Raw genomic sequence first — 13,694 nt, 5'->3', positions numbered from 1 at the left:
ACTCACTCCGTAGACCAGGCTGGCCTTGAACTCAGAGACCCAGTTACCTCTGCGTCCTGAGTGCTGGGACTAAAGGTGTGTGCCACTACCACCAGCCTTAAACGGTTTTTACCTTTATTACTTGCATCTGTGCGAGTGTATGCCTCATGTGTGCAGGTTCCCAAGCAGGCGGGAGGAAGGTATCCGCCCCTCTGGAGCTGGAGTTAAAGGGAGTTGTGAGACCACCTGATAAGGCTGCTGGGAACTGAACTCCAGTCCTCTGCAAGGGCAGCAAGCACCCATAACCACCGAGCCATCCCTCCAGCCATTGTCAGATCTTAGGGGAGTGCTTCAACCCCATTTCAAGATAAGCTAGAGGAGGCGGTACCTAGTCACTATCTTTTTTACTTTGGGAGGACAGGGTCTCATTTAACTGAGAATGACCCGAACTCCTTATATAGCCAAAGATGGCCTTGAGCTTCTGGGCTTCCAGCCTCTGTCTCCTGAACGTAGAGATTACAGGTGTGCTCCACCAAGACAGGTTTATGCAGTGCTTGAGATGGAGCACCGTAGATCCTCTCTGTCCATCACTGGACTGTCTGTGGGCCCTCCTGTGCTTCTGCGGAGGAATTTTGTGTAGTTTTTTTTTTTTTTAAGTACATTTATTCTGTGTATCTGGATGTGTGCACGGCGTATATGGAGGTCAAAGGACAGCTCGCGGGAAGAAGTGGTTCTCTCCTTCTATCAAATGTGTTCCAGAGATCAAACTCAGGCTGTCAGGCTTGACAGAAAGCACTTCTGCCTGAGACATTCATCCTGTGGCCTGCTGACTTGACCTTCCTTCCCCCCTTCCTTCTCTTTTTTGACACAAGGACTTCTTGTACAGCTCAGGCTGGCACTGAACTTGCCACCCACATGTCCCTGGGTCCTGCAATTCTGGGTAGTTTCCACCAGGCCCAGCTGGTAGAGGATTTCTGACTTCCGTGTCTGTCCACATGAGAGTTTTCACAAGTGTTTACTGATCGCTGGTTTCTTCCGTGGCAGAGCGTACCCAGTAATTGTATGTTCAGCCTCATGAATCTGCCACAGAGTACGCATCCACACAGCTTTCACGCCAGCTTAAGAAATAATGGCAGGCATGGTGGTGAACACCTTTCACCCCAGAACCCGTGACTTTGACGTGTATACTCCAGCATCTGTGTACTCCAGCACGTGTGCACTTGCACACAGATACACAGTTGTTTCTTCTTCTTCTTCTTCTTCTTCTTCTTCTTCTTCTTCTTCTTCTTCTTCTTCTTCTTCTTCTTCTTCTTCCTCCTCCTCCTCCTCCTCCTCCTCCTCCTCCTCTTCCTCCTTCTCCTCCTCCTCCTTCTCCTTCTTCTTCTTCTTCTTCTTCTTCTTCTTCTTCTTTCTTCTTCTTCCTTCTTCTTCTTCTTTCTTCTTCTTCTTCGTCCTCCTCCTCCTCCTCTTCCTCCTCCTCCTCCTCCTCCTCCTCCTCCTCCTTCTTCTTCTTTCTTCTTTCTTCTTTCTTCTTCAATAGGAGGGCATTGGATCCCATTACAGATGGTTGTGAGCCACCATGTGGCTGCTGGGATTTGAACTCAGGACCTCTGGAAGAGCAGTCAGTGCTCTAACCACTGAGCCATCTCTCCAGCCCCCACAGTTTCTTTAAACCGAGATAGTTAAGTCACTTAAAATGAAATTTTGATAAAATGATGAATCTAGTAAATAGATATGAAAAATTACTAAGCTAACATGTATGAGGAGTCCTGCAAAGAAAACGCAGGGGCTGCAGAGATGGCCCATGGGTTTAAAAGTACCTCCTGGGCTGGAGAGATGGCTCAGCGGTTAAGAGCACTAACTGCTCTTCCGGAGGTCATGAGTTCAAATCCCAGCAACCACATGGTGGCTTACAACCATCTGTAACAAGATCCGATGCCCTCTTCTGGTGTGTCTGAAGACAGCAACAGTGTACTCGTCATATATAAAATGAATAAATACAATCTTAAAAAAAAAAAAGTACCTCTTGCTCTTGCAGAGGACCTGCATTCTGTCCCCAGGACCCTCATTAGTTAGCTTACCTGTGACACCAGCTCTAAAGGCCCTAACACCTTCTAGCTTCTGAGGGCTCCCACACTCATGTGGCATGTGTTTACATGCTAGTGCACACACACACACACACACACACACACACACACACACACACACACCCTATTCCTTTTTTTCTTTTTTTCGGAGCTGGGGACCGAACCCAGGGCCTTGTGCTTGCAAGGCAAGTGCTCTACCACTGAGCTAAATCCCTAACCCCCACACACTATATTCTTATATTTGGGAGGTGGAGGCAGGAAGATCTGGAATTTCAGGTCATGTTTAAATACGTCGTGACTGAGGGCCAACTTAAGCTGCACAAGACTGTCTCAGACAAAAGTAATAGCTTCCTCTTCCTGAGTAGTGTACCTGGGCACTTGCATGTCTGCCTACGCGCTGTATTCAGCTGGATGCTAGGCTTCCCGGGCAGTCCGATGGCTCTCACAGTGGTCTGTTGTGCTTTCCCACTCAGGACACAGACCTGGTGCCCAGCGATATTGCAGCCGGCTTCACCCTTCTCCACCAGCAACAGGACAAGATCAGCCACAGCCGGGAGCCTTCGGAGGTCGTGACCCACACACCAGGGCAACCTCAGGTAATGACAAATCCACCTCTGACATCCATGCTTCTGTGTAGATCTTCACAGGCATACAGCTGATGTTGGGCAGGGGACACTCTGGAGGAGGAAGTAGGAAGATTGTGAGTAGACGGCTAGCCTGGGCTATATAGAGAGTCCCAGGCTAGAAATAGACCCTATATAAGAATAGAGAAGGAGAGGACAAGTGGGGAAATGAGAGGGAAGCAGAGACAGGCAGGGAAGGAGAAGAGAAGCAGCCAAGAACGATTTCAGTAGCCTTGGACTGAGACCCAGCCCTCTCGCCTGGACTCCTGGCTCAGGAAGCCCCGCCGTGTCTCATTGTCTGGGTTACACTGGAGGAAATTCAATGTTCGGTTCTCTGTTCCAGAAGAATTCCTTCTAGTACAGGCCTGAGTCACCCCAGAGTGTATTTTCTTTTCTTTTTTTTTTTTTTTTTTTTGGAGCTGGGGATCGAACCCAGGGCCTTGCGCTCGCTAGGCAAGCGCTCTACCACTGAGCTAAATACCCAACCCCAGAGTGTATTTTCATTGTGAATCTAGGAAGCAGAGCCAGTTCAAGCTTTGTCTGAGGAACAAGTCCCTGCTATAGGTTGTTTTCCAGAGAGAAACTCAGGTCAGGCTTGGCAGTGCTTACCTGCTGTTCCAGCAATCTGGGTAGAGGCAGGAGGATTGTGACTTCCAGGGCACCCCGGGCTATACAATAGAAGGGACAAAACTCACTATTTCCTTTCCTTTTTCTCTTCCCTCCCTCCTTCCCCTCCTCCCTCCCTCCCTTCCTTTCTACCTTCCTCTCTTCCTTTATCCCTTATTGAATCACTGGGCATGGAACCCAGAGTCTTGTATATGCTAGGCAAATGTACTACCACTAAGCCATGTCCCCAGACCCTCAAAAAGAAAGAAGAAAGTAACAGAAAAGTAACACACAGAGAAGCCATAGACTATACGCACCCCTCTGTCTTCTGCCATGGTAGCCAGACATCAACTGCACCCATGTCCCTGGTGCATCTTACTCACTCTTCTGTGGCTGTGATAACATACAAGGACTAAGGCAACTTATGAAAGAAAGAACTTGGGGCTTACAGTTCTAGAGGGCTAGACCCATGACTGTCAGCAGCAGGCAGACAGGCATGGCACTGGAGTAAGCCACACAGTAGAAGGGACAAAAGTAAGACATCTTAAGACACACACATCTTAATACAGCCATGAGGCTAAGAGGAATTACAGGGACCGGTGTGAGTCTTTTGAAACCTCAGTGCTCTCCCCGCTGTGACAGATCTCCTCTAGGTGTGAACAGCACCCATGTTGCTGGGTGGAAAGCCATGAAGGTCTCTAGACAGAGGAAGCTCCTGCAAGAGTCTAAAAGCTCACCAAGGAGCCCTGCCTTCCTCCCTCCCATCTCAGGTGGAATCCATTGTTGGCTGTTTAAAAGCCAGCTTTTTAGAAGCTGGTGCACCCGAGAGTTCAAGGCTAGCCAGAGATACACACTGAGATCTTGTCTCAATAAAGAACATTTGCTAGGTGTGGCAGCACATGCCTTTAGTCCCAGCACTCAGAGGTAGGGGTGGGTAGATCTCTTAGAGTAAGAGGCCAGCCTGGTCTACGGAACAAGTTGTAGGACAGGATAGCCAGGGGCACACAGAGAGGTCCTGTCTTTCAAATACAAATAAAAACAAACGAAACAGTTTTTCCCTACAAGAGGCTGGACAGATGGCTCGGCTATTCAGCCCTTACCACAAAAGTGTGAGGGCTGGAGTTCGGATCCCCAGAACTCATGCACACATGCCCAAGTCAGTGAGCCTAGGTTTGAGTCAGAGACCCTGCCTCAGCGAGTAAGATGGAAAAGTGATTGAAGAATATTCTCACCGTGAGCCTTGGCCTGCCTCCGCGCACACACAGATGCACACACCAATGGCCACACCTTTGCAAACACACATACACACAGGCGTACTGTAAACACATGGGGAGAAAAGGGGACTTAACAGGAACCACAGTGGAGAGAAGCTCACCAAGGTGTTAAACCTTCATTTTCTGAAGGAGCAGAGGGGTTCAGCCTTCTTGGAAAAGACTAACTCCAGTTATTTTATTCCGTCATCACACGAAATTAATTGGGACTGGAAAGGCTCCAACTACCAAAGTCATCTGGTCCTTATTGCCTAGAGAGAAGATACCCATAGAAATCTCAGTACCTTTGGACCATGCCAAACCATGATCAAATGTAAGAACTCCAGGGTGGCCAGGGGTGTCTTAGGATCAGCGTTTGTACAGCTCCAAGCTGTCATGTAGCACCAAGTGCAGACAGTCCAAGAACACATTTCTTTGAGGTGCAAACCGCCTCAAAACCATTTCACAGCCTCTACTGATTCACCCAAACATAGCAAAGGCTTTGCTGAAACATTTCACTCAGAGTGAGACACAAAGGCATCGAGTCAGGCAGAGTCTTTTGAGAGTCCGAGGAGAGATGGAATGTTGGAGTGCGGGTTTAAGATCTCAGTGTGTGGGGTTGGGGATTTAGCTCAGTGGTAGAGTGCTTGCCTAGGAAGCGCAAGGTCCTGGGTTCGGTCCCCAGCTCCGAAAAAAAGAAAAGAAAAAAAAAATAGATCTCAGTGTGCTAGTGGGTAAAGTGCTTGATTCGTTAGTGTGGGGACCCGAGTTCAGATTCCCAGAATTCACGTAAAGCAGGACGTGAGTATTGAGTGCTTCTGTAATCCCAGGGTTCCTACAGCAAGATGGGAGAGAGACCCTGAGGCTGGAGGACCAGCTAGCTGGGGTATCCAGCAAACATTGTTTTTCCTACAAGGTGGACGTGGAGGACAGACACCTGAGGCTCCCACTGTGGAACGTTGGCCCACCGCTGAGTGCGCACACAGCTTTGTGTTTGTCTTTTCCACTGCTGTCACACACAAAGGCTTCTTTCCTTCTCTCTCCCAGGAAACAGAGCTGGACGCGGAAGTGGAAAACTGCCATCACTACATGCCGTTTGCAGCAGCTGCCTACGGATGGCCCCTCTACATCTACAGGAACCCGTTCACGGGGCTGTGCAGGATCGGTGGTGACTGGTAGGTCAGCACAGCCTGATCCTTTTTTTTTTTTTTTTTTGGTTCTTTTTTTCGGAGCTGGGGACCAAACCCAGCACAGCCTGATCCTTTCATCGGATTTTTTTTCCTCTTTAAAAGAAAAAAACACGGGGTTGGGAATTTAGCTCAGTGGTACAGCGCTTGCCTAGGAAGCGCAAGGCCCTGGGTTCGGTCCCCAGCTCCGAAAAAAAGAACCAAAAAAAACCACTACATTTTGAAATCATACAAGCATAGAACAAAAAAGTCCTAAGTTCTTTATCTAGAACCGTCTAGACCTGTAACTCACTGCATCCTGAGTCCTCTAGACCTCACTCACTCTTTATCTCCTTAAAAATTTTTTTTTTTTTTTTTTTTTTTTTTACTATACCCCTGGCTGGCCTGAGAAAAACTTAATATAGATCAGGCTGGCCTCGATGACTTCCTCTGCCTTGCAAGTGTTGGGATTTTAAGCAGACGCCGCCACGCCTGTCTCTTGGAACTTTTTAAAAATTTACTTGTAATTAAATACATTTGTTTGTTTAATGTGCGTGTGTGGATGTGGCAGATAGAGGACAGCTTCTCTCCTGGTATGGTTGATGTCACATTGAAGAGTGAAAGGGCTTCCCTTTGGGATAGTGAGCCAAGAGCTAGCCCGGATGTGATTGTTCGCTTCCCTCCGTGTGTCTTCTGCGTGTCTGCAGTGTGTAGTCCGTGGCCTGTCTGTGTGTGTCTGGTCTTGTCTGTTGTCTGCCTGTGTTGCCTAGCTGTCCCTAACAAAGAGCTTTGCTTCAGTTACTGATGAGTGGGGAGGGAATGAGAGGTGTTCTTCTACAGAAATCTCTAGCTGAGTGCGACAAGGGAAAGCGTTACCTTGCTGACCCACAACAACGCTCAAAACCGCACACAGATGTTATCAACCTGTGTCTCTACGCTGCTCCCAACATTCATGTCATAACCATAAGATCGCTCTCAGCCTGGTGGCTGCTTCAGCAAATAATTATTACCACAGCACGCACACATATAACGTTATTCTAGATAGGGCCATAGAAGAGTAAATAGTTCAAGAGTGGAACTGTGCAGGACAGGCAGTGTTGGCGCACACCTTTAATCCCAGCACTTGGGAGGCAGAGGCAGGACGATCTCTCTCTGAGTTTGAGGCCAGCCTGGTCTACAGAGTGAGTTCTAACTTTGTCTCAAAAAAACAAAACCAAAAAGTGGAGCCGTGCATTTAACTTAGGTTAGAAGGTGACCGCATGGGAAGCACACAGCATATTAAGATCAGTTATGTTGTTCTCTTAAGGTCAGGGTAAACATAACCAGGCTGGGTACACAGTAGGGCAGCAGGTGGAAAATATGTTTTAAATGATCTCAGGACATATTATCAACTTGACTACAAGGTCTGGAAAATGTTCAATCTCTGAAAGGTAAGAGGGATTTTTTAGGAGATTATCGCACACTGTATGGGTCCTGGGAATCGAACTCAGATCGTGAGGCTTGGTGGCAAGTGCCTTTTCTGCTGAGTCATCTTGCCAGCTCGTGCTTGTTCATCTGTTAACTGCAGCTTGCCTGAGTGTCCTCCCAGGAGTCACTGCAGTAAAGTTATAAAGGTCAGGAACTTTGATTGTTAACTGGTAACTTGTATTTGAATTCTTTCTGTTGTCCCACTAATGTGTGTAATAAATGAGACTGGTGTATTATGAATGTGTGTTTATGTGTGTGTGTGTGTGTGTGTGTGTGTGTGTGTGTGTGTGTGTGTGTGTGTATGCACATGTGTGTGTGCGGGGAAGGATGTCCCTGTCCTCCTGTTCTTCTCTCCACCTTATTCTCTTTCTCATTCTCCCTGGAGCTAAGCTTTTGACCCGCAGCCCCAGCTTCCTCCTGTCTCCACCCCATCACCTCACAGTACTGGGTTACATGTGTACTCATGGCTACACCTAACAAGCTTCATAGTTTCTGTGGATTTGAACTCTGATCCTCCTGCTTGCATAGAAAGAGTTCTTTATCCACTAAAGCATCTACCCGCAACCCCCACTCCCCAACCCCTTTTTTTCTGATAGAACCTAGGGCTTTACACATGCTAGATGGAGTTCTCAGCCACCAAGTCCAGGTTTGGCCTCCCTTGTTCTTGCGTAAGTCAACCATGACTAGACTAGAGTGGGTGGAAACTTGCTATTTTTCTCAAATCATCATTTCCTCTGCTGTACAGGAAGTTTGATTGTCCGCTCCTTGGTATCGGTTCCAGCACATGCTTCTTACTTCGTTTACAGCCGTGGTTCACTGCTGTTGTTTCTATAATTAGTATTTGGTACTCACATGTCCCCATCTGACTGTGCAGGGTGGTCCCTGTCACTCTCTGAGCACTTCCCTAGTCGCTTGATTTTTAGTAGTTTTGAGACGGGGCCTCATGTAGCCAAGGATGACCTCAAACTCCGGATCTTCCTGCCTCCACCTCGTAAGGGCTAGGATTACGGGCATGTGCCACCACATGGGGCCTCTTCCCACATTTATATTTTTTCTTTATTATTAACATGTACATATGACCTGTGTGGGTAAACATATGCCACAGCACATGTGTGAATGTCAAAAGAATGTTCAGGAATTGGTTCTCTCCCTCACTGCGGGTTCTAGGGATTGAACATATGCCGTCACTCAGCCTTACCCACTGAACCTTCTTGTCTTTGATGGAAGACATTGCAGCTGCATCCTGTGTTTGCCCTGGAGAGGTTTCCGCCCCTCACATTGCAAGGTGGAGATGTTAATCAGAGACCAAGATCTAGGTGCCTGAAATGTCCATCCCTTCTGGGGGGCTGCAGCCTGCAGAACTTCCTGATGGACAGAGTTTGACAGCTGAAGAAAAAAGTGAAATTACATTTTATTCATCTCTCTCTCTCTCTCTCTCTCTCTCTCTCTCTCTCTGTGTGTGTGTGTACATCGACGTCAGAGCAGAAGACAACTTGTAGGAGTTTGTTCTCTCCTACCATGTAGATCCTATCCCAGGGACTGAACTCAGGTCCTTAGGGTTGGCTGTGGGTGCCTTCACTTGCTGAGCCCCCAGCCACAGAAATTGTTCATGACCTTTCCCATACAATATTTCTGTCAGTTTTCACCCTTTACGTGCTCTCCCGCAGCCGAGGGCCCTTTGTCCTCACTTGATCTGCAGTGTTTCTGAGGTCCCTTTGGCATCCTTGGGCCTCACACTGGTAATGGGCCAGAGAGACGGCTCCATCAGTACAGCACTCGCTGCTGTTCGAGCCTGAACACTTGAGTCCGAAGCTTCAGCATCCACATAAGAAGCCTTGTCCAGACTCTGCCTGTAGCCCAGAGAGACAGGAGGTCTGGGCTTGCCGGCTGCCAGCCTAGCTCGAGTTCAGCCAGACACCCGTCTCAAAGGAGTTAATGCAGAAAGAATGCCAGAGTAGGAAATTCCATGTCCATGCATATGTGAGCGTGCATGCAAATACATGTTCACAGACACACAGACAAATGATGGATGGATGGATGGATGGATAGATGGATGGACGGACGGACGGACAGATGAATATCTAGAATGTACTAGGTCAGTGAAGAAGCATTTGTTCTGTGTGCAAGACCCATGGATTCCATCCCCTGTTGCTCAAGACAAATGGTTTTGTTAGAATGTTTTAGAAGTGGCCAGCCCTCCCCTCCTGAGTTTTCTAGATAAATCCTACAGTGGGGTCGCTGCATATGGCGGAGGCACGGGCACCACAGTCCCCTCCTTCCTTTCCCTGCAGCTGCAGAGGCAGAGACATAGAGTATGATGCCGTGGAAGGTGACGAGCACCACTGCCACTTCGCCTCCATCCTGAAGACGACGGGGCTGCAGTACAGAGACTTCATCCACGTTAGCTTTCACGACAAGGTACTGTCTGTCCCAGACAGGGCGCTCTGGGTGTGGGTCCTGAAGTCCTGTGGGGTCCAGGGGTGGGAGTCAGAGTGCGTGTGTGTGCATGTGCATGTGTCTGTGTCTGTGCATGTGTGTGCGTGTGTGTGTGTCTGTGCCTGTGCGTGTCTGTGCATGTGTGTGTGTGTGTGTCTGTGCGTGTCTGTGCATGTGTGTACATGTGTGTGTCTGTGCATGTGTGTGTGTCTATGTCTGTGTGTGTGTGCGTGTGAATCTGAGTGCACTCATGCACATGTGCGTACAAGTCCTATGGATTGAACTCAGATTATCGGCTTAGCAGTGAGTGCTGTAACTTACTGAACCATCTTGCTAGTTCCCAGCCGCCTTCTTCCTTTTTACCGTCCATATGGTCTCATTAAGTGCCAGCTACCTCAGCCTCAACTTCTTAAATAGCTGGGATTACACCACAAGGCCCGGAGTGGTGGATTGTTCTTCATAGAAGACTCGTGTGCGCACACACACACACACACACACACACACACACACACACACATGTTCTCTCTCTCTCTCTCTCTCTCTCTCTCTCTCTCAAAGACACACGGGCTTTCCTACCAGCTTCAAAGTCTGTGGTGAGCATTGCCTGGTTGCTTTCTAACCTCTTTTGTGTGGTTAACCTCTGTAACCTCAGTTGGTTGTATGCCACTGTTTTCAGACTTTGTGGTCCACAGAGTCTTTTTTGCTTTTGGGACGAGCTCTGTAACTGGGCTGGTGAGATGGCTGCGTGGATAAAGGTGTCTGTCTCCAAGCCTGAAGACCCGTGTTCAATTCCTAGGATCTACACAACAGGAGAAGGAGCTCCTTCAAGTTGTCTTCTAATTTCTGTACACATGCCTTGATACACACACACACACACACACACACACACACACACACACACACACACACACACACGGCCTCCGCACATAACTCCTGAAGTTGCCAAGATGGTGGTGTGTGCCCATAATCCCAGCATGTAAGAGGCTGAGGCAGGAGGATAGAGAGAGAGAGCAGGTCAGAATGCCAAGGGCTATGCAGGAGGAGCGACAGATGGCTTTAGAACTCATGGAATTTGGCCCACAGATTACCACAGCCACGTGGGTGGGCCTCGGTGTGGCACAGCCTGGAGGACCGAATGTCCTGAGGACTTCATGCTGTTACAGAGTTCTGTTCTGCTCGCCGCCCACACATCCCTCCTAATCCAAGAATCCTGTGAAAACTCTGAGGGGCTTCCAGACCCTCACGGGGCACTATCCCTGGCGCTCAGAATAATAATGCTGGATCTCTTTCAGGCATTGCTGCTGGAGCACAGTAACGATTCTATCACCACCTTGGGAGATGTAGATTGTCAGCAATGACCACCACCCTTAGAGAACATCTGGAAAAATTAAATTGATAGTAAAGATATATTGAGATGTTTTTGCTACTGACTCTGCTGTAGAAAGTCTTAGGGCACAATCTGAAGTTCAGAAAGGCACAGTCTTCTTAGTTAGCTAGGGACCCTTTATGGTCAGGGAGCAGTGGCTGACGGGACTCTCACTGAGGCTGGACTGCTGATGACTGATTTCTTATGCCCATTCTTGCCCTCAGCCTCCTGATAGGATTTATTAAGATTTGCTGATGAGTAGATACATACGCATTCTGATTTAAAGTTTGTGAATGGAGGATCGGAACATCATTCCTTCCATTCATCAACTGCGTGTGTGTGTGTGTGTGTGTGTGTGTGTGTGTGTGTGTGTGTGTGTGTGTGTGTGTATGTGTATTTAAAGCTTGTCTGGGTATGTATTGGAGCTTGCTCCATCTACTAGTTGTGTGTGTGTGTGTGTGTGTGTGTGTGTGTGTGTGTGTGTGTGTGTGTAAAATGCTTGGAGCCTGCCTGCTGGAGCTCTGCTCTACCATTTTATGTGTGAATGTCTATATGTTTGCCTATAGGTCTATATACATGTATGTATTCATACATGTGTGTATAAATGTATTCATGTGCATGTATATCTGTATGTATGAAGTTATTGGACTTTGCCTTTTGTTTGTGTGATTTTTCTCTCATTCCTTCTTTCTTGCTAGCCCCAAAGAGTTAGAGTTCATAGTTTTCCTGCGGACCACAGGGAGTGCCAGCCCCAGTAAATTAAGGCTTTGTTCCCTCAGAGAAAAGTCTGCTGAGTAACTTCTCTAGTCTCTGGCTTCCTTTGGCAGCAGCCCCGTAGGTATCTGGATCCACCCACTGACCCCCAGTGGTTGCCTGCCTCAGTTTACCCACCACACGGTTGCCAAAGCCGGTCAGTGGCATCAGAGAAAAGCAGGTTTCTCTGTAGTTGGTTGCCCTATGCCCCTGTGAGTCCAGCCTCGTGCTGGTTTCCTGTCTTCCAGGTGTACGAGCTGCCCTTCATAGTGGTTCTGGATCACAGGAAGGAGTCTGTTGTGGTTGCCGTGAGAGGGACCATGTCTCTCCAGGTAATGCTGGTGTGCTCGACAGATTCAGACCTGGGCGCCGGGTGGGAGCAGGGAGTGAGGCACAAGTGGGGTGCCCAGAGCTAAGGAAAGCTTCCGTTAGGAACAGAGAAAACCACTGCCTGTGAGGTAACCAAGGGAAGCATGAAACCCGGAAGCAAGCGGAAGTATGGGTTGTGAAACACTGACTTGAAACATGGGGAGATGGTTCCCACTCAACCATCAGTCGTTGGCAGCAAAGTTGCCAGCACGTTCGAAGACAGGCTCAAGGGAGACCTACTTGGTTTGCCTCCTGCTGATCCTTAGATATGCCTAGATGAGGCCCAAGCCTAGACAGCCCACCCTCCAATTTCTGCGCCCAAAGCCAGGTGGGAGAACAAGACCGGTCTTGTATCAGAAGACACAGAGCCATGTATGGTGGTACACTCCTATAATCCCACCACTCTGGAAACTGGGGCAGGAGGATTGCAAGTTTGAGTCCTGCTTGGGCTACATAGACTGAATTTTAAAAGAGAGGCAGGGCCATCTGGGGAGATGACTCAGTGGTAAAGTATGTTGAGGGGAAGGTCGAGGACCTGTAAACAATCCCCAGAACCCACATACAATCCAGAGGCCATAGCATGTCTGTGATCTCAGCTGTCTACAGCAAAATGGGAGGTGAAACAGCAGTCTGTCGGGAATCCCCAGGGCCAGGTCACTGGTGTGTTCATGGCCAGCCAGAGACTCTGGGAGACAAAGGCTGACATCTGCATGGTTCTCTGACCCGACCGCCATTACCCTTTCCACAGCACATGCGCACCTGCTCTGTGCACACGAGTGTGCACGTGCACAACACACACTCAGATTTAAAAGTCACATGCTGGGGTTGGAGATTTAGGTCAGTGGTAGAGCGCTTGCCTAGCAAGCACAAGACCCTGGGTTCGGTCCCCAGCTCCGAAAAAAAGAAAAAAAAAGTCACATGCTATCAAGTTTGTTTGGGGGTTCTCTGTGGGCCCTCCTTTCCTCCGGTCTCCATATGCTGGCTCTTCTTGGGGTGCATTGAGGCCCCTTGTCCACCCAGTGCTCCCCATCTCCTCTTTGCTCCGCTCCTCCCCTCTTTCAGCATCTGTCTGCTTCCTGTTTCTTCTCTGCAACCCCTTCCTCCCACTTCCTGGTTCTTTGCTCACCCAGGAAGGACCAGTGTTACTCCTGGGCAGGCAGGATGGGCTGTAACCACAGACACTTTGAGAGCTTAAGTCCAGGGCTAGCCTAAGCAACCTAGACCCAGCATCAAAATAAAATGGGGCTGGAGAGACGGTTCAGCCTTAGGTGAGCACTGCCGTTGTTTTACATCTGAGTTCGATTCCCAGCACCTAATGAAGCCCTAACCATCTGTAACTGTTTCCAGCAGATCCAGCTTCCTTTTCTGGCCTCTGTGGGTGTCAGGCACGAGTGTGTTACACAGGCATACATCTTCTATGCCACAACTTTAATTCCAGCCCTTGGGAGGCAGAGGCAGGCAGGTCTACCACAGTTAGAGGGCAGCCTGGCCTACACAGGGAGTTCCAGGCCAGCCAAGGCTACCTTCATGAGACCTGGTCTAAGGAAAGTGGCGTGGGCGTATAACGCAGCAGTGGGGCACCTGCCTAGCAT

The 13,694-nt window shown here is 48.8% G+C and overlaps 1 protein-coding gene across 4 annotated transcripts in view; it reads left to right on the top strand.

Moving 5' to 3' along the window:
- Daglb (diacylglycerol lipase, beta) overlaps window positions 1-13,694 on the top strand; it is a 42,433-nt gene that overhangs the window by 12,850 nt on the left and 15,889 nt on the right. For 3 of the 4 annotated variants that reach the window (NM_001107120.1, XM_039089358.2, XM_039089357.2), the window contains 4 exons: window positions 2,540-2,662; window positions 5,593-5,720; window positions 9,470-9,596; window positions 11,982-12,065. In NM_001107120.1, the coding sequence (NP_001100590.1) occupies window positions 2,540-2,662; window positions 5,593-5,720; window positions 9,470-9,596; window positions 11,982-12,065 (462 nt within the window). Of the gene's footprint in view, window positions 1-2,539; window positions 2,663-5,122; window positions 5,130-5,592; window positions 5,721-9,446; window positions 9,597-11,981; window positions 12,066-13,694 lie in introns of all 4 variants that reach the window. The other variant, XM_063271256.1, reaches the window with a different exon arrangement.

Source organism: Rattus norvegicus, chromosome 12, assembly GCF_036323735.1.
Source record: "Rattus norvegicus strain BN/NHsdMcwi chromosome 12, GRCr8, whole genome shotgun sequence".
Classification (NCBI taxonomy): Eukaryota; Metazoa; Chordata; class Mammalia; order Rodentia; family Muridae; genus Rattus; species Rattus norvegicus.
This window is presented reverse-complemented; position numbering and strand designations above follow the sequence as displayed.